Here is a 26,136-nt window from a genome sequence, read left to right as displayed (position 1 = left end):
AGAAAATCACCAATTTTTTCAACAACAGATTGCAAATAATTCAAAAATGAGCAATTTTCGAAAATATACCAGCAGGGGAAAAGTGTTTATTTCGATGGGATACGCCTAAAAAAATTAATTTTGAAACTATTCGGTAAAATTGTTATTAAGTAAGTTATTTGTTGTTTTGTGTAAGTTATTTTAGATTAAGATACGGTTATTTTGACGTTGAAATTTCCTCCTTGGAAATCGTTCTAAAAATACCAATATAGAACGATTTCGGAAATGGAAATCCAAATGTCAAAATAAGCGTATTTTAATCTAAATTTGTGATTAATTCCCAATAAAATAGCTTCAGAACGATATTGCAGAGTGTACCTAATTATTTGCTACAACCAATTTCGACAAATTAGATAGACAGGGGTTTAATACAACATCAATACAAACGTAAACAATCATAACCAAAGGGTACACTCAATGTTATAATGATATACTGACCACAGCTCTGGGATGGTACATCTAAACGATAATACTTACAATGACTAGAGTAGACCAGAGAGCAAAGTTACGAAGAAATTTGTAGTAAATAGCCAATACAAGTTTTATTTCTTATTTCCTTTACAATTTTTGTTTACTGAAGTGGTTTTATATAATGTTTATTGTAAACTGGTTTAATTACATACATATTTTGATATATTTTCTTTATTGTATAAATACATGGCTGTTCTTTATTTATTAAGTGGTAGTTACTTTAGTGGTTGGATGATTGTAAACACATTGTATGAAAACCAAAGTGTACACGCGATGACCCAGGCAAGGTCATAAAAAAAATAAGTCCAGCGGGACTCATTTCTTGTTGTTTTGCTTTACGATACCGTACATATACCACGAGAAGTCTGTTGGATGATCTGTGACCTGTAGATAGAGTAGTAGAGGTTAGTGAAGAGATGGCGCGGAGAAAATTTAGTCTAACAGACGATTACAAAAACTGCGATATAATTTTCAAGAAATCAGATTAATGATAAATTTTGTATTGGAGGCTTGGACTTATCGCGAATGAGTCAAGTTTATGTAAAGGCCATTTTAGAGGTCACTACTATATGTCAACGTCTGGGTAGGTGACACCTATTTTTTACTGTTCTGAAAATTCACCAATTTGATGATGGATCTGTCATGGTTTGGTCCAAAATCTGCTGAGATAATCGAACACACCTGGAAGTGATTCTGCGTAATCTTGACGCCTAATATGCTATCTAAAATTTCCTGACATTATGTAATACTTGGCATAATATAAATTAACCTGTACTCAAAATCACAATAAAACTATATGCCAAACTTGATAACCATAAGCCAAAGGAGCAAATAGGTACGAGAAGAACGAATATTTGCAATGTTTAAACGTACTCATTGAAAAAACTATTCCGTTACTTATTTTTGATGATTCTAATAAAAAAATGGCTACGATAGAGTTTGCGCTGTATTGACATATATATATATATATATATATATATATATATATATATATATATATATATATATATATATATATATATATATATATATATATATTAACCATTTTTTGCTTATAATATAAATATATCTCTATCGATTTTTGAGGTTATTTATAGGTTAGTTATAGGAGATAAAGAAGACCCCAACAATTATACAGGTATAAATCTACTGAACACCGCACTTAAGCTTACCACAAAAGTCCTAACCAACAAAATCAATACACTAACAACTTTATCAGATGAATAACAAGGATTCAGATCCGGAAGATCCTGCGTAGATGCCATATTTGTACTAAGACAAATCACAGAAAAGGCCATCGAGTACAATAAACCAGCATATCTATGTTTTATAGACCTGACAAAGGCTTTCGATCGCATCCAAGTCGAAGATGTCTTATACTTACTGTATAAAAGAAACATGTACTTCCATAATTGAATACAGGCAAAGATAAATGAAAACCTAACACAGTCTATACCAGTACAAAGCAGAGTCAGACAAGGTGACTCGTTAAGCCCACTTCTCTTTATTATAATAATGGACGAAATAATATAAGCAATACGTAAACGTCATGGCTACAGAATGGGGAAAAAAGAAGTCCAAATATTATGTTAAGCAGACGACGCCACATTAATCGGCGAAAGAAGATAGAAGACGAGCTCCAAAGATTAAAACACATCTTCAATACAACAGTCAAGAAATACAATATAATAACATCAGCAGAAAAAACTAATATCATAACTAATAATCCAAGTATAAAACTTATACTCAGAATAAATCAGGTATAGGCAAAATCACTAACAATAAACATGGAATAACTTAGATAGTTATACTTGGTATAAGAATTTATTTCAAGATTATACCGACCCACACCCTTGTTTAAGTCTAGTATAACCGTGGTATAACCTATTTTATGAATGTCAAAGTCATCAGTGACAAGAATATATTATTTTTTGTACTGTTTTGTGAGTAGCTATATATATAATAAAAAAATATGTTTAAGAGGTGTTGCGGCTGTCGAGGAAGTTGATAATTTAATTAACATGATGGAAAATACACGAAAAAGAAAAACTTTCAAAGAAAGAATAAATTCATTTTCATAATAGACTGGCAATTTTTGCAATTTTTTGCAACTTTTTGCAACTTTTTTGCAATTTTAAAATACTCAAACTTAATATATAAGATAACAAATAAATAAAAAGATATATTTATGTATACTATATATTTATGTAATATATATACAATGTTAGTTGTCAGTTTCATAGAAAAATCAAAATTGACATATTTCACTCAATATGTCGTTGTTCTATGTATTTGTGCAAAATATTGCGACATTGCCAAACTATTATTTCGCAATAAAGTTGGAATACTTATAACTAACATATACCGAGTTTATTTGTAACAAAATATTTTAGTATTATATTTACCTTATACTTAGGATAACTATTCTAGATATAAATACGGAATAACCTTAGAATACTAGTGTTTTATTAGTAAGACAGTTAATGTATAACAAGATCTATACAGGGTGTTTCAAAAAAAGGTAACCCCGTCTCTAGGGTAGGTAAAAAACTGAAAAATAATTGAGGTTTGCTTAGTAAAAAATTTTTGTAACGCCATCCGTTTTCAAGATACAGGGCGTCGAAGAAAAAAAAATTTTACGCATTTTTTACGATTTTGCCGAAACTACTGGCAACATTGTAATGAAATTTTATACGAATATGTTTTGAAAGCTGATACATCCCATGAATTTGTTTTTATATCTGATTCTTATAGAGGGCGCTAGTTACACGGATCGTACTAAGTATTAGTCAATATAACTTTTTAAGAGTATAATTATTAATCAAAATTTCAAGTAAACTTAAACATCATTCAATTTTACACGAAAAAGGTACTCTTGGTAAAACTCGATACTGTGTACCGTTTTCGGAATATTTTGATTTGAAAATTATATTATATTATATTATATTATATATTATAACTAGTTACGGAGATGTTGAAGAAAAAGTACGACAACAAAGCTTAAAAGCAAGTTAAGCGGCGGGATCTCTTAATGCCACAATCTGGAAAAACAAACACTTAAGACAAGACAGAAAAACAAGAATCCATAAAGTATCAATTAGACCTCTATTAACATACACGGCGGAGACAAGACATGACACATCTAAAACGAGACTACTACTAGAAACAACAGAGATGAAAATACTTCGACGAATATCAGGAAAAAGTCTGTTAGATAGGCAGAGAACCGAAAATATAAGAAAAGCATGTAATATAGAAGATATAAATGGATGGGTGAAGAAACGGAAACAGGAGTGGAACGAACACATTAGTATAATGGCAGAGGATACGAAAGTACCAATAGCACGAGATAAGTCACCAAATGGACGAAAAAGTATTGGCAGACCAAGATGGTGCGATTATTTAAACAACTTATGAAGCTAATATTGAAGAAGAAACAGGCTTTTAAAGCCTACATATAAGAAGGAAGAAGAATAGGAAGATTTATAATACAATATAAAAGCTTTAACCCCCAGTTGTGATGGATTCACCCCCAATTTAAAGAATACTTCCTCACAGGGTAGATTTTAAAGTTAAGGGTAAATTACAAAATTTCATTAACATCGATGCGGGTTGATGGAAATTGCAGGTTAAATCATATGTTTACCGTCGTATACTAGACTGATTATATTTTTGTTGTTTTAATCAGTTCTTCCCCGCACAAACAGTATTTTTATTCCATCTAACTAAACAAATTGTTAACTTCAGTAATATAAACTTTATTTGATAATTAGAAAATTTAAAGGAAATACTAAATAAAACCTATTATTTAATTATGTATATTTAAAAAAAATAGTTATAAAAATGTTGCCAGATTATCTACTAATACTTACTTTAATCAATCGTAAAATTCGTCCTATCCTAAAAACTCTAACTACTCTAAGAAGAGTTGGAGAGACAGGGAAGTCTATCATTATATCTTCCATGAGAATGCCGAGAATGGAAGCCAGAACTAATAAAAAATCGAAAACATTCCATGGAACGGTAAAGTAGTGGTACCTTAAACCTATTATTTTCACTATTGCTTCTGCAAAACAAAAAACAAAAAATTATTGTTAAGAATTATTTTTATTATTTATTTATAAATATTTGTGTTACTGACAATTTGTTAAATTAGATTTACACCAGTAGTTACAGACGAAAATGTCACTAAACCTTTAAAAATCATACGAACAAGCTAAATTTGACAATTTTGGAATCCCAAAAAAGGTCTCTACCCCTCCTATACTCCTATACTCCTGACCCAGGCTTTCCCCTAAAACCCTCCCCCAAGGAATTACAAACAAAGCAAATTTTGCTTTGCCATTTGCTTTTTGCCATTTCATCCTCCCACCTTTTCCGTGGCATTCCTTTGGGCCTAGCGCTCTGCATTTTACAATCTAGGGCTCTTTTTGGCAATCTTTCCGTCTCCGTTTTTACTACATGACCAGCCCATAGAAGTCTCCGAAGTTTAACGAAATCTAAGATCGGTGCCTCTTTGAATAGTTGGTACAGTTCATGGTTGTACTGGATCTCCCTACTCTGTTTTCGTTAATAGGTCCAAATATCTTTCTTAGGAATTTCTATCAAAGACTACCAGCTTTCGTTTTGTGTCTATTGTCATCACAAATGTCCCGCATCCGTAAAATACTATTGGTCTGATCATAGTTTTGTAGACCCTGTTTTTCGATCTCCAGTGTGTGTTTTTGGAGCGGAACACATGAGTGAGTGAAAAGTAAGCTTGGTTTTCTTTGAATATTCTCCCTTGAATGTCATTTCTGGTTCTTCTGTTCCATCCGCGTATAATGTTATCACTTTTATGTGTTTTCAAAAATATATGAGAAGGCATTTCATACACGTCTCCTCCCTTATATTATCAAGCACAACATTATAGAAAAGTCTCAATTTGGTTTCCGTGAAGGTATAAGTGTGCAAGATGCACTATTAGCGCTGTGCAATCATATTTTATCGAACTTTATTAAGGGTAATAAAGTTATTTGTTTGTTTTTTGACTTAGCACAAGCTTTTGAAACTGTACATCATCCAATACTGCTGGAAAAACTTTATCATAGTGGTGTTAGAGGAACTGCGTTAAACTGGATCCACACCTTTTTATCGAAAAGGTTTCAAAAAATTAAGGTCAATGTGATTGGGAATATAATATTTTCTTCAGAAGAAAGTGTCCTCTTCGGAGTTCCACAGGGAAGTATCATTGGCCCTCTTTTATTTTTGATTTTCGTCAATGATTTAAATCAACTGATAAACGATAGCTCAATATGTTTGGTTCGGAATCCATTAGATAATTTTTCTGATGCAATAAGTGTTCGAGTAGAAAACGTGCAACAGAAATCAGTCTGTTATGTCACTCAATTTTCTGACGATACCACAGTTGCACTAAATTCCAATATTTTTTTTCATGTAGTACAAAAAGCAAACTGTCTTGTAAAAAGTATGACTCATTACTGTTTAAATAATGCCCTAATCTTAAATGGATCAAAGACCAATATGGTAACCTTTTTACCTTCTACTATGCAGATGAGTCCATTAGTAAAACTTGACAATTGGTCAGTGGTAAATATTCACTCCACTAAGTTGTTAGGTGTTTCCCGGGATTCTAATTTGTCTTGGAGCTCTCACGTGTAGTGAGAAGATTGTCTGTTCACTGTTATATTCTATGGCAACTTAGGAATTTTGTCTCCCTAGATATCTGAAAACTTTACTATTTTGCTTATGTACAGTCAATTTTGCAATTGCTTGGTTTGTTGGGGAAATTGACGTTTAGAAGGCGCTTGGATTCCTGTAGACCAGGTTTTAAACAATTAAATATTTTAACTGTAATTTCGCTGTATATTTTCAGTTGTGTTGTTTATATAAAGTCACATAGTTGCAATTTTCTTTGCAGAAATGATGTTTCCTTAATGAGTGGCTACAATTTTCGTTACAGAAATGATTTGGTGACCCCTGTTCGTCACTTGAGCGTTGTGGGTAAGGACCCTTGATTTTGTTTGTATAATAAATTAACTAATTATGTTAAAGAGTCAAATATTTATGTATTTAAGAAAACAGTTAAGGTAAAACTTTCTATTCATTAGAGGAATACTTGCAGGCATTTTTTTAACAATTTGTATGTTTTTGTGTATATTTTATATGTTTTTATGTTAACTATTTTTATGTACTTTAGTTTTTACTGATCATATATTGTATTTGACGCATTTCAATACTTGTAAAAGTCAGATGAAATAAAGAATATTGATTGATTGATTGATTGAATGTAACTCCCAGACAAGTGAAACTTTCTGCAATTTCAATATCGCCTTCTAATTCAATTGTGCGTCTGCTTTCCCTAGCTCTTGCCTGTGTTAGTTTTTTTGGTCTTTTGAATATTTATTTCTAGTCCGGTCTCTTCTGCCCCTGTTTTTAATTATGAATACATTTCTGTTGCCCCTTCTGTACTACAAAACATGATGGTAATGTCATCGGCGTAGGCGGCAATCTGTATTGATTTATTTGTTAAGAGATTACCTCTTCCTATATTCAGCTGTCTTATCACGTATTCAAGAGTCAGGTTGAATAGTGTCAGCGTCAGTCCGTGTCCTTGTATTAATCCTTTGACTATTGAAAAGTTTTCAGTGAGCTTATTTTGTACTCTGACAGTTACTGTTGACGAATCCATTGTTGCTTTTACTTCTTCTTCTTCAAGTGCCATCTCCGCGGCGGAGGTCGGCAATCATCATAGCTATTTGGACTTTTGAGACAGCTGCTCTGAAAAGTTTATTTGATGTACATCCGTACCACTCTCTCAGGTTGCGCAGCCATGACATTCTCCGCCTCCCTATGTTTCTCTTTCCTTGGACCTTTCCCTGCATAATCAGTTGGAGTAAGGTGTATTTCTCTCCACGTGTAATATGTCCGAGATATTGCAATTTTCTTGTTTTACTTCTTCTTCTTCTCGTGCCACTCCTAGCGGAGATTGGAAATCATCATGGCCACTGCGACTTTGTTAGCAGCGCGCCAAAAAAGTTCAATCGAACTACACCCGAACCATTCACGTAGATTACGAAGCCACGATATTTTTCTTCTTCCCACACTTCTTTTGCCCTTAATTTCGCCCTGCATGATATTTCTTAAAAGTTCGTACTTTTCACCTCTCACAATGTGCCCCAAGTATTCCATCTTTCTAGTTTTTATCTCATTTAGAATTTCGCATCTTTTGTCTAAAGTTTGGAGTACTTGCGTGTTAGTGACGCGGTCCATCCATGATATTCTGAGAATGCGCCTATAGCACCACATCTCGAAAGCTTCGATGTTTTTTGTGGTCAACTGTTTTAGTGTCCAAGCCTCTACTCCATACAACAGGGTAGAAAAGACATAACACCGCAGCATTCGTATTCGTAACTTTATATTGATATCACGATTGCAAAAGAGTTTGCGCATTCTATTAAAGACTGATCTAGCGATTTCTATTCTACATCTAATCTCTTTTGTTTGATCAGTATCGTCTGTGATCCAAGCACCTAGATATTTATAACAGGACACACGCTCAATCGTTGTATTGTCTATTACAAGATTAGCTCTGATGTTCTTTGATTTCGTGATTACCATAAATTTAGTTTTTTTCAAATTAATTTTCAAGCCGTAACTGTTACAGTATATATTGAGACTTTGAACGAGATGTTGTAGTTCTACTAGCGTTCCCGTTAGGAGAACCGTATCGTCAGCATACCTTATATTGTTGATCGTCTCACCATTTATTATCAGACCAAGATCTTCTTCCTCGAGTGCTTGTTCACAAATAGCTTCACTATACAGATTAAATAAAAGTGGCGACAAGATGCATCCCTGCCGGACTCCTCGACGGATTTGAATTTCTTCTGTTAGCCTACCCTCAACCTTCACATATGCTGTTTGATTCCAATATAGGTTGCATATAATTCGAATATCTCGGCTGTCTATATTTTTCTTTATTAGAATTTGTCTTAGTGGTTCATGTTGTACTTTGTCAAAGGCCTTTTCGAAATCAATAAAGCAGGTGTAAATTTCTTGGTTCATGTCTAAGCATCTCTGAGAGAGAACGTTCATTGCAAACAGCAAAACGACTTGTTTTACTAGTCGGATGTAATTTTGAGGGATGTTAAAGCTATGCAATATTTGTCTATTAATTGAGTCGTAGGCCTGTTTGAACGAAAATGTTATGGACATCAATGTCGTATTTCCACGATTTGTCTAAAATTTGTTTCACTGTGAATAGCTAGTCAGTTGTAGATCTTCCTTGTCGGAAAACGGTTTGGTATACCCCGACAATATTTTCAGTAAGTTGTTGGAGTCGTTGATTTAGTGTATAAGTAAAAACTTTGTACGCTGTGCACAAGAGGGTTATGCCACGATAATTTTCGCATTTCAGTTTATCCCTTTTTTCATAGATTGGGCATATAATCCCGGTTTTCCAGTCGCTGGTGATTTTTTCTCATACCATATCTTGTCCATAAGCATATGCATTTGTCTTACTAGGTGTTCGCCACCTATATAATTTATATAGCTCAGAGAGGACGTTGTCAATGCCTGGAACTTTGTTATACTTCTGTGCTCGTATTGCTTGTGTTTACCTCTTCCATCGTCGGGGGTTCTTTATTTTCTGTCTTCCTTAATGTGATGCATATCAATATGCTCTTCATTTTTTTTGCGTCCCTAGGAGAGCTTGAAAATAGGTTTTTCAGACTGATTTTACTTCATTTGGATCACTGGTTATTTGCCCTTCTTGATTTCTACATAGATTTGTTCGGGGTTTGTATCCTTCTCTTAAATTGCGTAGATATCTATACGCTTCCCTTATATGGAATTTTTCTTCCATTTTCTGTATATTACCGTTTTCGTATTTTCTTTTTTCTGTTCGGCATATTTTTCGGCCCTCCGTCTTGCATCTTCGTAGCTTGCTCTTCTTTCTTTGGTTCTTCTTTCCATATATTTTGTAACGATGCTCTGATCGTTTAACAGTTCGAAACGTGGGAGTGTCAATATTTGCGCATCCACTTCTACAACGTGACGGCGAAGTGGGAATCAGAACGGCTATTTAAGGCGTGTGAATAGCGGAATTAGATAGTCTTGTAGCTAGCGCTCTAGGCTCCCTGACTCGCCGGTGTAGTGAACCTTCGAGCCATTCCGGACAGAGACATTTCCGTATTGAGGATCATACTCTGTCCCTAACCAAGCGGAACCCATCGGTATTGCGTATTGAGCATTACCGTGGATCTGCACAGAACCAACCGGGACAGAGAGATTTCCTTATTGAGGATCATACTCTCTCCTTAGCCAAGCGGAACCCGTCGGCATTGTGTATTGAACATTGCCATGGGTCTGCACAGCTAAATATTTTGTTTGCGAGCATATTCGAAGCTTTCGCTGAATTGAAGCGAAAGCGAGTATAAATCTGCGCGCGATCGATTTCCCCCATTTCGTTTCTTATTAATACTAATTAATTTCTTTTCTTTTATAGACGTTCGCCGGGGACTTCGTTCATCGTGGGATCCAGACGGGGACGTAGAATTCGTTTTAGTTATAAGTATACAACCTAGAATTCCTTTTTATTTTTATTTATTGTATATACTAAATTAATAGATTTATTTTTATTTCAAACCTGTGTTTTACTGAGTCTGTCGCCCCGAAAGAGCTACCCATCACAATTTCTTGTGTTCTTCATTTCTTTTCGGTATGGTTTTTTACACTCATCATTAAACCATTCTCTTTTTGTTTGTTTCTTTTTTTTGCCCATTATCTTTCTTGCTACTTTAATTACTTTTGTTTTAATTTCTTTCCAATGTTCTTCGGTACCTAGATGCCTGTATTTATCAATGTTTGTGTTATTTCTGTCTCATAGTTCTGTATGACATCTTTTTGTCTTAATTTTTGTATATCTTGTTGTTCTGTTGTTTGTTCCTGTTTCTTTGAACTCTGCGTTTGTATTTTATCTGTAATAGAAGATGGTCAGATCCGCAAAATGCTTCTCTTCGGCTCTTTACATCTTGTACGCATGTTGCGCCTCTTTTGTCTATTAAGACATGATTAGATGGCTCTATATGAATGTATTAATATAGCCAATAAATAAAAAAACGGCTTTTAAAACTGGGACTAACTTTACATTGTATACTATCTTTCTATTTAATATTTAACCTTAGATTAACTTTTTTTAGATCAATACTTACCCAATCCAAAAACTGTTGTAAAAAACGCATTGCTAACTTCTAAAACAAAGAACACAGCATGCGGCTGACCGTAATGTTCAATACCCATACTCAGCATATTTAAAAAAATTAACACAAATATTGCTATCTCGAACCGGCGAGAATTAGATAAATCATAAAACATAGCCAAGCATTGGTTCATTGGCCGTTTTATTACTTTTTGCGGTTTTTTCCGTCCTAATTTCTTCATAGCCGTGTAGTAATGCTTTTGACTTTCGGTGAGAAACATTTCCAGTACACCGCCTTCGTACTAAAAAAGAGAAAATAAAAGATAATTTTATTAGTTCGTTTACAACAGTGTTTTTACCCTTATTATAGCTGGCTTGGATAAAAAATTACATGGATATGCACCGAAAATAAAAGCTGACGAAGAAACAGTTTTTATTACAAAATTTATTTCGAGCACTTCACATAATTACTGAATAAGTCCTTTTATACAGGGTGGGAGAAAAGAAACGAGACGGTCGAACATTTCGCGTAATTTACATCGGATAAAAAAACTAAAAAACACTTTCAGTTTTCAATATTTTACGAAAATCTATCGACTAAAACCAAAGAAGACCTTTCATCACCACACCCTGATGGTGCGTCGAGGAACAACTTTGATATCTTAAATAGTAACCTTATTTTTTATTGTGGATTTGGATTCCTTATGCAAACATAAATAACTTTTATTTCAGATATTTTTCAAATTGTTGATAGATGGCGTTATAGTCGGAAAAATGATTTATTTTGATACCCTAGGAAAATTACGGAAACGGTCTTATATCTCGAGAAATTCACTGTTAAATAAAAAACCAAATAATACGTGTTTAATGCTATAATACTGTGCGTGGTGCAACTCTAAAATTTTATATGGAAAAACGCATTTTTATTGCAAATTTGGATTTTGCGTGATAAAGTAAACAAGTGTTTTTTTGAATCTGAATTTTTTTCCATTCGCGATAGATGGCGCTGTTATCGCAGAAAAACAAGTACAGATCAGAAGTCTGTTAACTAATTTTTATGGCATACATATACAGTTTTTTGCGAATTTTTTTCAGAATCCGTAATATTAGACTGTTTCCATATTTTCTAGGGTACCAAAATAAATCGTTTATTCCGATTATAGCGCCAACTATCAACAATTCAAAAAAACGTCTCGATTAACACTGGAGGAACGAAGTAGACGACGCCATGAGAAAGAGAGGCCTAAACGATGGAGAATGGGAAACAGAGAGAGATGGAAACGGTTGAGTAAGGGAAGGCAGTGAATACTGTAGAATCCCTAAATATATATATATATATATATATATATATATATATATATATATATATATATATATATATATATATATATTATAAAAAAATTATTATGGGTTCATTTGTAGCCAAGAGTACTTAACAAAAATCTAGAAAACGCGCTAGGCATATGAAACATAAAAAAGCAATTTCTTTCCTTTTGAAGGCACAAATAGGCATTATACTACCTTCCTCTGTAAGGGAGTCTTAGCGCAGAGTCTAAGGCTACTAGCCTAAATAGGAAAACATTAAATATCTATCTTTCCAGCTTTGCTAGTCCAGAAATAGCTCTTATAAACATGGTTCTAATAATGTTAAACATAATTATGTTAAACAAGCAGAATAAGGAAAAAGAGCAGAAAGCTTCAAGCAGGTAATAGTGGTGAACCACCAACTTCGCTGAATTGCTAGCCATATCGGCATTATGAGAGTAGATTTTTTTAAAATATACTGCAAAAACAAAGGTTTTTATTTTTCTTTGTGCGATATTTATGTCACAAGATTCGCTTGAACAAAATTATGAAGTTAACGATAGTTTGAAAATATATTTACAATTTTAAAAATCGCCTTCTTTTAAAAAGCCTTCAGCTTCAAAATAAAACGTAAATGGATAAATAATATTGCGTATTTAAATTACTCACCTTTTTCTTGAGCATATTAAAATTGTCGATGATTACTCCTATAAATAAGTTAAGTGTAAAAAACGATCCACATACAATAAAAATTACAAAATAAATATAGGAGTATAGATTGGCTTCTCGTTGGGGCTGGAGATCAACTCCGCGGGCATCTACTGCATCCGCCATCACTTCCATCCAACCTTCGAATGTAGCCTAAAAATAAACACGAAAAGATAAAAATTGAGAAAAACAAATATTAAAATTTGTTCAACTGAATACTTAAAATGTGTATTAATTGCTTGAAAATGCTATATATTAAATGAAAGTCTGCATAAACATATTATTTGTATACATCTCTTGTCACAAATCATGTTATTTTATACAACTTTTTATCCTAATTTAACATTTTATACGTACCACTTGAAATAAAGCCAAATAAGCTATCCCAACATGGTCGAAGGATATTTTGGAATTGATCCATGTATAATTTTGTGTTAGACAATCCCATTTTGTATTAACAATCTGAAAGTAAAAATAGATAAAGATGAGTGAGTAAATGCAGAGTAACTAAATTAACAATTCATTAAAGGGAAGGGCAAAGTAAGCGTAAATAATCTGGGCTGCTTCTAGACTCCATTCATTACTGATTTGACATTTTCTTGTTGAGTATTTAGGGTATTAAGATAGAGTATATAATCTAAAACCTATATATTCAACAAAAGGCAACAGTCCGAAAATGAACTGTCCGAGATCTTCACAGTTGGACAAGTAGTTAGACAGGGTTGCGTACTGTCACCAGCAATATTTAACATCTAGTCTGAAACCATCTTTAGAGAAGCTTTGGACGAATCAGAAGATGGTATTGCAGTAAATGGCCAACTTCTTGCTGGCAGATAGTTCGCAGGGGCTCCTGATAAATGAAGGATGATAAATAATGTTATAGAAACTTGTAACAAATACGGCCTAAAACTAAATTGTAAGAACATAAAAATAATAAACATAAGTAACAACACCAACATAAACGCCCAAATTACAATAAACGATACACCGTTAGAAAGAGCAGAAAAATATGCTATTTGAGCTGCAATATGGATACTTGGGACCGTAGCTAAGAAATAAAAACTCGTATGGAAAATCTTAGAAAAGTTTTAACGGTGTTTAGTGTCCTCTACAGAGTAGAAAGCTAGAGTCTTACAGAAGATGCCATAAAACGATTAGAGGCATTTGAAATATGGTGGTACCGACGTGTGTTAAGGATGTTATATATACACCACACAACTAACATAACCATTCTACTACTACTATCGGTTTAAAGCGTTCTCCGACGCCTTCTGACTCCTAACCGCCATTCTTCTCTATTCAGCCATAGGCCTGGAGGGATTTCTCTTTCCTCTAGTTCTTTTTCAATTCCCTCTCTCCAGCTTTTTCTCGGCCTTCCTCTTTTCCTTCTCCCTTGTGGTGTCCACGTCAAAATCTGTTTTGGAATCCTGTCATCTGGCATTCTCTGTACATGGCCGTACCATATTAACTGTTTTGTTTTTATGTCATCAACTATTGTATGCTTGACTCCCATCATTTCACATATTCTCTCATTTGGTATCCGATCTCTTCTTGATTTTCCTGCTGCTCTTCTCCAGAAATCCATTTCTGTTGCTAGTAACAGTTTCTCTGTTCTTTGTTTAATTTGCTGCCATATGTGATTACACTTTTAAGTATGGTGTTGTATATGAGTTGTTTGTTCGCTTTAGATATTGTTTGGTCCCACAGAATTCCGTTCATCATGGATATGGCTTTTCTACCCTGTATGTTTCTGTCTTTTATAGCAGCATCGAGTGTTCCATCTTGAGTTATCTTCATACCCAGGTACTTGTATTCATCACAGTTTCTAATTTCTACCCCATCGTCTAATATAATGGACTGTTTTGTCCCTCCAATACACATGGCTTCAGTTTTCTTAATGTTGACTTCGAGACCCCATTTGTTATATTCTTCTATTAGCTTCCGAGTCATGTAACTCAAGTCGTCATGATCCTGAGTAATCAGTATTTGGTCATCAGCGAAACATAAGGTGTACAGTGTAGTCTCGTCATTGAGAGTAATTCCCATGCCATTACATTTTCTTTTCCACAGCTTGAGTGCTTGTTCCAGATAAATTTTGAAAAGGGTAGGCGAAATACAGCAACCCTGCTTTAGTCCTTTCGTGACCTTAAATCCTTCAGATATACTTGATCGAGTTTTAATTTTTGCAGTCGTTCCATTATACAGACTTTGGACTGCTTTGATAAGACCATGCTTAATGTTGGTTTGCTGTAGGGTTGACCATATTTTACTTAGGGGTACACTGTCATATGCTTTTTGTAAGTCTACGTACATCAGGTGAACTTCTTTATTGACGGCTGTTTTTTTTTCAATAACTTGCATAATAGAGTACAGGTGGTCTACTGTGGATCGCCCAGCTCTAAAACCAGCTTGTTCCTCTGCTTCGTAATCTCTATAGTCATCTTCTATTTTGTTCTTAATAAGTTTCCCATACATCCTACTTATTGTGCTGTTTACCGCAATTCATCTGTAATTTTCACACTGATCCTTGCTGCCCTTTTTGTGGATAGTTGACATGATAGATAATTTCCACTCTTTTGGTAATTCGGCTCCATTCAAGTAGTCTTGAAAGAGTTTTCTTAACTGTTCCTGGAGTTTATCTGTACCGGCTTTCACTAATTCTGCAGGGATGTCACCAGGACCAGGGGATTTTCCATTTTTCAGGGATTTGGTTATTTCTTCCATCTCTGATTTACTTATTTGTAATGGTGATGAATTTATACGTATACCTATCGTGTTGTCTTCCATGTTAGCAAATTCTGGTCTTTGTTCTGTTAGTAATTTTTTGAAATATTCTTCCCATTTTTCTGTTGTTATTGGTGATATAACGTCTTTTTTCCTATTATTTCTCATACTTTTAATCAATCTCCAACTCTCTGTGGTTCTTCTACCTCCTATGTAGGTGTTGATCTTTTGGCAGTTCTGTTCCCATGATTCGTTCTTTTTTTGAGTGATCTTTTTTCTTACTTTGGCTTGTGCTTCTTTGTAAATTGTTTTATCGTTTTCTGTTTTTGTTGTTAAGAATGTTTGGTATTTCCGACGTTTATCTTTAATTTCCTTCTCTATTTCTTCATCCCACCAGTATGGTTTTATTCCTTTATGATTTTCGTCACATTTCCCCAGTGCTTCTTCTGCTGCTAAATGAATCGCCCTTTTGATGTGTTCGTAGTGTTCTTCGGTATTTTCGAAATTACCCATTTCTAGTTTCTGGTCTAATCGTTTTTTATACAGTAGCTTTACACTCTCATGGTTTAAACTGTCTAGGTTGTAGCGTACTTGTTTTATTAACTGATTTGACTCGATGTGCTCTTTTTCTTTTTCGTATCTGTTTGGAAGTATCGTTTTAACTTTTAGCAAATGATGATCGGTGCCACATGATGGCCCTCTGGCTACTCGAACATCTTGTATTTTAATTTTAGTTCTCTGTCTTACAATGCTATAATCTATTATAGATTTCAGATTTCTGGTCTGTTGTATCCACGTGTATTTGTGTATATCGCGATGTGGATAAAATCCATTTAATATTTTTAAGTTATTTTGGGGGCATGTTATTATTAATCTGGTTCCATTATCATTTCTGGTATTTTCACCGTGTGTTCCTACCACTTTGTTGTTCAATACATAACCAATACATAACCATTCTCCAGAGGCTAAAAAAGACAAAAAAATTATTAACACCGCAAAGAACACAAAATTGGCTTACTTTGGCATCATTATGTGTAATAGCAAATACCGACTTCTACAGTTAATTCAACTATACCACCGCAAAAAAAATTATTCGTAGACCGATTTAAACATGGTATGTATTCATCTGCTCAGTCAGAGCCGAACTCCAAAAACAAATATTGCTTTTATAAAGATAACTTCTTTTTCTAGAGATTTTACTTACCGATACGTCCAATCGTTCTCCTTCTTCGTCAACACATTTATAAAATTTTCCACTGAAAAACTGTACACCCATTATAGAAAAAATCAACCAAAAAACTAAACAGACCAACAATACATTAAAGATACTGGGAATGGCATACATTAAGGCATTTACAACGATCCTCATTCCTTGCCATCTACTAATGGCCCTTAAAGGCCTTAATGCTCTTAATGTTCGTAGTGATCGAAGTACTTTCAAATTTTCGTTTTCTTCAATTAATAAGCTAAATAACGATACCTAAAACGAAAAAAGTTAGTTTTAATTTATGGGAATAATATTCCCATTTTTAAAGAACATATTTTTTTCATATTATTCTAAGAAGCGAATTTAGCACAAACTATCGTTTAAATTGAGTGAATTATGCAATAAATCTACGAAATATTATATTTTAGAATTAAATATTCTTAACTGTAAACAATATTAATATCACTATTAGTTATTTGTTAAATTAGCTATCAAAATAAAATATTCTCTAATTAGTTACAATGATAAGCCTTAGCTAAAAAAAAGAAGATTTTAAAATATACTTTAAAAATTAAAAGACAGTTAAGATTTGATTTATGGTTTATCACGTATAGTTCCTCTGTACAGGGTGTTTGGTAGGTCGATGGAAATTTGTTAAGGGATAATAGGGGACGCCATTTGCAAAATTTTTTGCTAATAGTTTATCGCTCAAACTGTTAAGGTTTCCGAAATAAAGTTAAATTTGTCAATATTCGACAACCGTCTATTTCACGTTTAAAAATTATCTACCTCCCTGTTTTACGAATGGAACAAAAATGTAAACTTACAAGACTGACTCTTCGCATAAAATTTCCATCAGCTATCGTCATTCTCTGAACGCATAACAAACAAAAAACAATCTACCTGCTATGCTAATAAATAGACTTCGGCAAATATGCAAATAAAAATGTAGAAAATATGCGCATAAATATGCACGTGTTTACCCGAAAATATGCAAATATTTTACAAAATATGCATACAAATAAATAAAAAAATCGTAAAATAGTAACAATTTTATTTAAAAAAAAAGTGTACATAACTAAATATTTCCTACTATTCATTAAGATTTACATTTATTTTAAGTAACTACATCATTTTTAAGTATGAATAAACTTATTTAGAATTATGGTAACAATAAATGACCAAGTGGTGTTCAAAATTTTCTAACAAAAACTTGTGGCTTCTGTCTGAGTACATATATTTATATATAGAAAAACTTCGTTCAACATCAACTGATGTAACGGGAGCATTTTTCAAACTAACCAAAACATTTGGTTCTAAATTAATTGTTTCCGAAATATTTCCAGCTAGAACACTGACTACTTCAGAAAGAATATGGTAACCTTTATTTTTTTCCATAGTAGCTTCATTATAGCTTCAATTTTTTTAAAATATCTTTTCCAATATTACCTCTAACGTTCCGACAACATGACGCAAATTCTTTTATTAATGCTGTACTTTCGAACAATGACAGTTTTGGTGATTCTAACTGAGTAATTGTTTTTTGAACAAAACTAAAATTTGATTTTATAAATGAAAGTTCTTGTTGAAGCAAGTTACTCTAAAAAGTTTGTTTAGAATCCAAAAGAGATTGGGAACTTTCATTTGTTAACGTATCAATTATGTTCTTTATTTTAACAAAATGATCTGCATAAAAATTAGCTGCTTCTAACCATGTTCCCCATCGCGTTAAAATAGGTTGTGGTGGAAGAGGAATGTTAGGTAGCATTTCTTTATAAAGTTGAATTCTTATAGGAGATTTAAGAAATACTTTTTTGACACTGGATATCATGGTATTTACAAGAGGAAACTTTTTTCGTATTTCCTCTGCAACTCTGTTTAATCCATGCGCTACACAAGTAACATTTATTAAATCTGGGAAAAATATTTTTAAATTTTGTCCTGCTTTCACCATATAAGGAGCAGCATCCGATAAAATAAGCAGTAATTTATTAGAAGGAATAGTTGCTAATGTTTCTTGTATAAAACGCGAAATTGTTAAAGCATTTGTTTTCTCAAGTTGCTGGCATGAAATAAGATGAGATTTTGGTACCAATCAATAAATGAGCAATATACTTTCCTGAGGAATCAGTGGTTTCGTCTACAGATATGTAAAAATAATTATCTGCAATTTCTTCCTTAATATTAATTAACACCGACGAGTATAGCCCGTTCACATTATTTCTTCTTAGAGACCGATCACTTGGAACATTAAGTTTGCAATATTTTTTTAGAAACGAACTAAAATTTACATTTGCTAATTTTGAAAGCGGTATGTTTGCAGACACTAATGTGCGACACAAGTCTTCATTAAAAGTTTCTTGCTCATCTAATTTTTTTGAAGTAGATTGGAAACATTTAGCCATTGAAGTTTGATGTTTTCCTCCTATTTTTCCTTTTTTTGCAATGTGTGAAGCAGTTCTCACATGTTGGTCTATCTGAAATTTCTTCTCACATGCTATCTATAAATAAAAATAAAAACCTTTATTTTAACCCAACCTTTAAAATATAAAAATATACAAGGTGTTTTTGGTTAATCAAATAACTGGTTTGGAAAAAAAAAACACTCGCTAAGTGTTTTAAATGCAGTATTAATCCACAAATTAGTTTTTGTTACTAACCATTAGTACATCATATAACTTATTTTAAAATTCAACCAAAGTTTTTTTTTTTGTTAATTCAATTACAATAAAAATAATTGTGTTTTAGAATAGCTGACTTCATAAAAAAAAGTAAAGGTGAAAAATTTTTCTAAATACACACCATTGTATTGTACCATGGACAATTTTTTCTCACTAAAGGAAGCTATTTTTCATTTAAAAACAACCTACGAGTACTAAATTTCAAGTAAATACGTTTATTGGTTTTAAAGTTATTGTTGTTATTAACTAAAAGAATTTAATTTTTTTTAATTTTAACACCCTGTATCTCGAAAAGTAAATAAGTTTGACCCCTCATTAACTATATCGTTTTGTTCAATTTTTCGAGAAGTATCTACAGTCAAACGTTGTAAGTGTCATTTGGAAACACCCTGTATGTATGAAATATTAGATATTTAATAGAAAATATTAGATACTTACAATTTTGCCACAGACTGAACAGTAGATTTTTCCCATATCCATAGACAGCTCTTTATAAGGTTTAATCCAAGTTGAAGCACTGGTTGTTTTAGGCATTATAAAATCACAATCTTCCTTTTTGTTACGCACAACGAGTGTTTACGCTTTGAATATCAAAACAAAAATGATTTACAAATCTGAGCATCAAATTAGAAATGTTTAGGTACCTAATTCAATAAACTGAGAGATTTTGGAAAATCCATAAATTAGGAACAAAACTATTAGCCGTTTACCTGCTGTTAAGATACAATAAATTGTAGATAGATTTGGGGATTAGATCATAAAATGCAAATGAGCGAACCCTTAGCGATTATCCAATAACTGAATGCCTTAGTGACCGAGACTTTCTAAGAATGTTGAGGGCTACTTAAATTGATCTTCTTTGAAATTGTAAATGTTTTGTACCTGTAGAGATTACGTACTTAGATCATTTCTTGATTAAAATGACTACAAAATTTTATACAAGAATTGAAATAAATTGGTATGTTTAAAAATTTTCAAATACAGTATAAAAATCTGAACTTTTATGCACTTTATGCAAACTTTTATACAAATATGCCAAAATATGAAATATTTGCATAAAATATGCACAATATGCAAAATATGCAATATGCATATTTGCCGAAGTCTACTAATAAACAATCTACCTGCTATGAAGTGGTTTATTTTGGTTTATAAACATGGTTATTGTATGCATATGAAAGGTGCGTTTTACTGTTTTGACATCCGAATTGTGTTTGGAGTTTCTTGTGAGTTTTTTGTGCATTACGATTTTGAACTTTGTTTGAGTGAACAACCAGACTGTGTATCTGCATAACGTGATTTATGGATTAGTTTATACGTCGAGAATATCAGCGCCGTTACCCTAACTGGCGACTTCCCCATGTAAGTGTCTTTATTAACACATATCGACGAATTAGTGAAACTGGTAGTGTTAACAATCCTGTTTCCAGTATTCATTCTGGACGTTACGGTCCTGGTGAAGACGTCCAAATTTTGCAAGCTGTTACGAATGATCTTACCACAAGCGTCAGAAAGGTTGCTCGACAGTTAAATGTCTCGCAATGGAAGATCTGGTCGATAGTACACAACGATGCACGCTACCCTTATCAATACACGCCAGTACAAGGTCTTCAAGACGGCGATCCAGTTAGAAGGGTGAATTTTTGCCGCTTTTTGTTAGATGCAAACATCAACGATGGTAATTTTCTTAAAAGTATTTTATAGACTGATGAATCCAGTTTTAATAGAGAAGGAATAACAAATTTTCACAACCTGCATTACTGGGCACATGACAATCCCTATCTACCGAAAAAAACATCTTTTCAGCAAAAATTTAGTGTCAACGTTTGGGTAGGAGTTATCGGACGAGAGTTAATAGGATCTTACTTTTTGCCAGCCAGGTTAAATAGTCAAGTGTACTTAGACTTTCTAGAGAATGAATTACCATCACTCTTAGAAGATTTACCCCTCGCCCTCAGACGAAGAATGGTGTACCAACATGATGGATGCCGTGCACATTGTGCACGTGCTGTTACGGCTTGGTTCAACAATCACTATCCCAATAGGTGGATCGGACGAACTGGACCGATTTTGTGGCCTGCTAGATCGCCCGATTTAACACCGTGTGACTACCACTTCTGGGGCAGATTCAAAGAACTTGTTTATCAAGTTCCAATCCGAACTAGAGCCCATTAAATGGAAAGGATTATCGAAGCAGCTGACATTATAAGGGCAGAACTGAGGTTAAAAGTAACCACATTAAAAATAGGACGCAGGGCAAGAGCGTTCATTAGGAATGGTGGTTCTCATTTTGAACAACAATGACTGTTTTCTGAAGTTTATGTACATATTTAATAAGGCATAATAAATGTTGCAAAAAGCATGATGTATCGTTGTTGTGTTTTACCTTTCTTATCCGTTTCATTCTTCTTCTTCTTCTTCCTTTGCCCTATCCGTTTCGGACGTTGGCTATTAACAAGGCTATTTTGACTTTGTTTACGGCACCTCTGAACAGTTCGGTCGATGTTAGTCCGAACCATTGTCGCAGGTTATGCATCCATGAGTGTCGTCTTCTTCCCGGTCCCCTCCTACTGTCGATTCTTCCTTGGACTATTAACTGTAGCAGCCGGTACTTAGTATGCCTCATGACATGTCCGAAGTACTCAAGTACTCCGTAAGTCCGTTTCATTAATGAAGGTTATTTTAACAATGCATTAAGATTCAACAAAGGGTTTTTGCAATCTGAGCAAGTAATACGTAAGGCATTTTGTATGCCAGGGAAGTATCTCGCTTAGATAATTATTTTTAAAAATAAAATAGACGAGCAGCCTTATTTTCAAATATTGACAAATTTAACTTTATTTCGGAAACCTTAACAGTTTGAGTGATACATTATTAGCAAAAAATTTGACAAATGGCGTCCCCTATTATCCCTTAAAAAATTTCCATCGACCTCCAAACACCCTGTATACTTGCTTATACGTATTTCATCCTATCAGGAATCATCAGAATGACTGGTACAGAAGCTCTAAACGGGAAATCAGATCTTTTCCGTCAAAAGAAGCAACAATAAAATGGCTTCAGTGCGAAGATTTCTATTGACGAAACCAAAATTCAGATTTTTGCTTTAATCTGTACCTTCTATAAACTGCAAGGCTAAACAGACGATGCTAAAAGATGTAAGAGAGATATAGAGAATTTAAAAGTTGCATTCCATATCATATCTCCTCATCCAAGCAAACATTTTTGGCGAATTGCTTTCTAGTACTCATAAAAAGTAAACCGGAATAAAAAGGAAAAAGACAGTTAAGATTTGATTCATGTATAGTGCCCCTGTATATTCGCTTATACGTATATCATCCTACCAGGAATCATCAGAGCGACTGGTACAGAAGCTCTAGATAAAATCAGATCTTTTCCACCAAAAGAAGCAACAATAAAATGGCTTCAATATAGACGCTATAGCGACATCTTAAAAGCTATAAAAATTAATTAGAAGTAAATTGAAAATTATTACAAACTAGAATGTGGCCCGATTCTATCACATCGGAATTCTAGGTTCTACTAAAATGCTTTTGTTTTGTCACAACAAAAATATTCTATAAAAACGGTACACTACAAATAAACTATAGTCTAGTCATTGCCACTTAGTAACAAATTAATTGTATAGTGATACAAAAACTTTTTTTAATATAAAATAAGCAATGTTAGATATATATTATTAAAACATATACTTACAAAAACTATTAAAAAATCTAACAACGTCCAAAAGCTAGTAAAATACTTATGGAAACCCAAGGCAATCCATTTAAGGAACATTTCGATAATAAAAATAACGGAAAACGCAAGGTTTGTCCAATATAAAACGCTTTTTAAATCTGGATTTTCATCTAAATGGATATCTTCAAAGCAAAGTGTAACACTGGAGGCGAAAATTAACACTAATATAAACCATTCGAATGCTGCAGTGTCTACGATGCTTAACACGTATTGTCTAAGACTCGTCCATTTTTTGCCAATTTTCGAATTGGCGCATTTGTTTAAACAGACGCACCTAAAACGAAAAAAATTAGGATTAGATTATAAACAGTAAATAAAGTGCTAGGTTTTTAAATATACACTGGATAAAATGAAAAATAGATAATAAATATATACAGTGCGGTGACATTTATGAAAATACAATTTTAGTTTTTATTATACTCCAGGAAAGAAATAATGAAATGAATCATACGAGTGATCTCATAAGCTATCGTATAATTTAGCATTCTTTATGAGTTTTTCAGAAGGCGTGTTACTAGCGGAGAATTTATTTTTCATTTAGCGTTTTCTTGCTGTTCTATCAATATATTGCCCTCCTTATCTCTTTACTTCTTGTTTTTGAATTATTTTTTGATTTTGTTTAATTTCTGGTCAAATTGTCTCGTCTCCATCGGCTTACATAGATCTTGTAGTATTTAAAATTCTTTGCTTATATTTTATCTTTTCTTTCGGCGGTAATTCTTCTTTTCTTCCTCGCCTAGTTATTAATATTCCTCTTCTGCTTGTTGGGTCCTGTGCCCCTGTTGCATCAGTAAATATGCTCTGTTTTTTCTTTCTGATATAATCTGACTTTCCTCGTCAAAGCAGTCACTCGTTCTTGTTCTTTTTTGTTTGAGTCCTTTTACATTGTATCGTTTACGTTTAGCACGTATTTCCGTTTTTATAGGCTGAAAATTTTGACTCTAATCCTACTTTCGACCCAGTAGTGATCAGAATCCAAATTTGCTCCTCTTCTGGTGCGGACGTTTATTATATTCGATTGGTGTCTTAAGTCTACAGTAGCATAATCTATCATATTTACTGAAAGTCCATCTGGTGATTTCCAGGTGCCTTTGTGTATATCTTTTCAAACGAAGTTTATTCATTATCAAAAATATTTAAAATTCGTTATTTCTCGAGCACCAATTTTTTAAAATTTGTTGGGCTGTGTTATCATTCCTGTTTCATATTGGCAGTTAAACGTTTACTTTGTATTCTAGTTCTTCCTTTGATGAAATTTTTAGTTTTTTATTGGTTGGACGCTTTTTAGTGGACACTTATAACATGAGAGTATTTGCTTTGTTATGTAGTTGCAGCAATCTGTTGATTCAGCTGTTGGTTCATCTGTTGTGTCTTTATTTTGTTACATAACTAAATTTCGACATTACATTGACTAATTCCATCATTGCTCCACTGACTGAGAAATTACTAGAGTATAATAGACCAGCATTTCTATGTCTGATTGACCTAAAAAAAGCATTTGACAGAGTAAGACTCAAAGATGTATTCCATCTTCTGTATAATAGAGAAGTTTCCATAAATATTATAAAAACTATCAAAAACATCTACCAAAACAAAAAAATGAAAGTCAGAATAGATGTACAACTTACAAAACCTATAGAAATAAACAGCGGAATAAGACAAGGGGATTCATTAAGCCCCATGCTCTTCAATTTAATCATGGATGAAATCATCAAAAGCGTTAACAGAGGAAGGGAGTACAGAATAAGAAACAAAAAAATATTAATACTCTGTTACGCAGAGGACTCAATATTGATAGCTCAAGATGAAGATATTCTACAAAGACTGGTCCACAGATTTACTATAAGAGCAAAAGAATTTAATATGACAGTTTCATCTCAGAAAACTAAAACAATAGTAGTCAGCATATAACCAACCAGATGTAACATAGAAATTGATGGCATCAGTATTGAACAAGTAATGGAAATAAAATACATGGAAATTACACTGTCTAACTATGTAGACCTGGACAAAGAAGTGAGAGATCAAGTTCAAAAATCAAACAGAGTAGCAGTATGACTTAATAACACTATATGGCGAAACAGACACCTTAACACTGATATGAAGTCAAGAATTTATAAAATCAGTGTAAGACCAATAATGACATATGCCTCAGAAACAAGACCCAATACAGCCACAACGTAAAGGCTGCTGGAAACGGCATAGATGAATGTACTGGGAAGAATTAAAGGAAATAGGCTGAGAGATCGAAAGAAAAATGAAGACATTAGAAGAAAATGTGTTCATTTATTTATACAGTGTATAAATGAATGGACACAAAATAAAAAAAAAAAGAATGGAATAACCACATAAGCAGAATGGGAGAGACCCGTGTCGTCCAAATTGCAAGAGATGTCACCAATCGGCAGAAGGAGTATCGGACGACCGCGCAAAAGATGGAGTGACAACCTTCCATAGAGGTACTAATCCGCCGATGCACAAGCAGAATTGCTTATAAAGGGAAGAAGAAGAAGAGTTTCGTCATTAAATAGACTTCTCGGTTATTTGACACTCAGGAGAATTAAATTTTTAGAACTCAGAAATAAATTTCGAATATTGACAACTGCGTTTTGTTCTGTTTACTGTTGTAAACGCAATACGTAGATCAATTGCTGGGAGTATTGTATTTGTAACAATATATTTATAACACGTTTTGGCATGTTTTTAGAAGACATTATGTACATACAGACCAAACAAGTATCTGCGGTTGCTAGTACCTTCTCTTTCATTTGACAAACTAAATAATTGAATATTATTCTGAAATAAAAATTTTGAGCTACACTAATTTGAGCATTTTATATATTTAGGTATATAGTTGACTTTCGCTCATCAATTCAGTCGACACATTATTAAGGTGAATAAAAACCTATGTTATAAACTAGATCTAATGTATTATTTTTATTATTAGAGGCAGATATATAATATTCTATTGTTACAATGTAAAGTGACCAGCAAGGAAACAAATTTTCTCACGTACCGCCAATAATCCAATTCAAAATGTC

The 26,136-nt window shown here is 33.2% G+C and overlaps 1 protein-coding gene across 2 annotated transcripts in view; it reads right to left on the bottom strand.

The window, feature by feature from the left end:
* The window catches only part of LOC140442012 (sodium channel protein 60E-like), a 285,972-nt gene that overhangs the window by 41,958 nt on the left and 217,878 nt on the right, over positions 1-26,136 (bottom strand). For both annotated transcript variants that reach the window (XM_072533045.1, XM_072533046.1), the window contains exons 20-25: positions 23,054-23,369; positions 16,653-16,928; positions 13,082-13,186; positions 12,686-12,877; positions 10,725-11,013; positions 4,383-4,576 (exon numbers count right to left, since the gene is read on the bottom strand). In XM_072533045.1, coding sequence (XP_072389146.1) covers positions 4,383-4,576; positions 10,725-11,013; positions 12,686-12,877; positions 13,082-13,186; positions 16,653-16,928; positions 23,054-23,369 — 1,372 coding nt within the window. The remainder of the gene's footprint in view (positions 1-4,382; positions 4,577-10,724; positions 11,014-12,685; positions 12,878-13,081; positions 13,187-16,652; positions 16,929-23,053; positions 23,370-26,136) is intronic.

The sequence above is a fragment of the Diabrotica undecimpunctata genome, chromosome 5, assembly GCF_040954645.1.
Source record: "Diabrotica undecimpunctata isolate CICGRU chromosome 5, icDiaUnde3, whole genome shotgun sequence".
Classification (NCBI taxonomy): Eukaryota; Metazoa; Arthropoda; class Insecta; order Coleoptera; family Chrysomelidae; genus Diabrotica; species Diabrotica undecimpunctata.
Note: the sequence above shows the minus strand (reverse complement) of the source record. Positions and strands in the feature narration are given on the sequence as shown.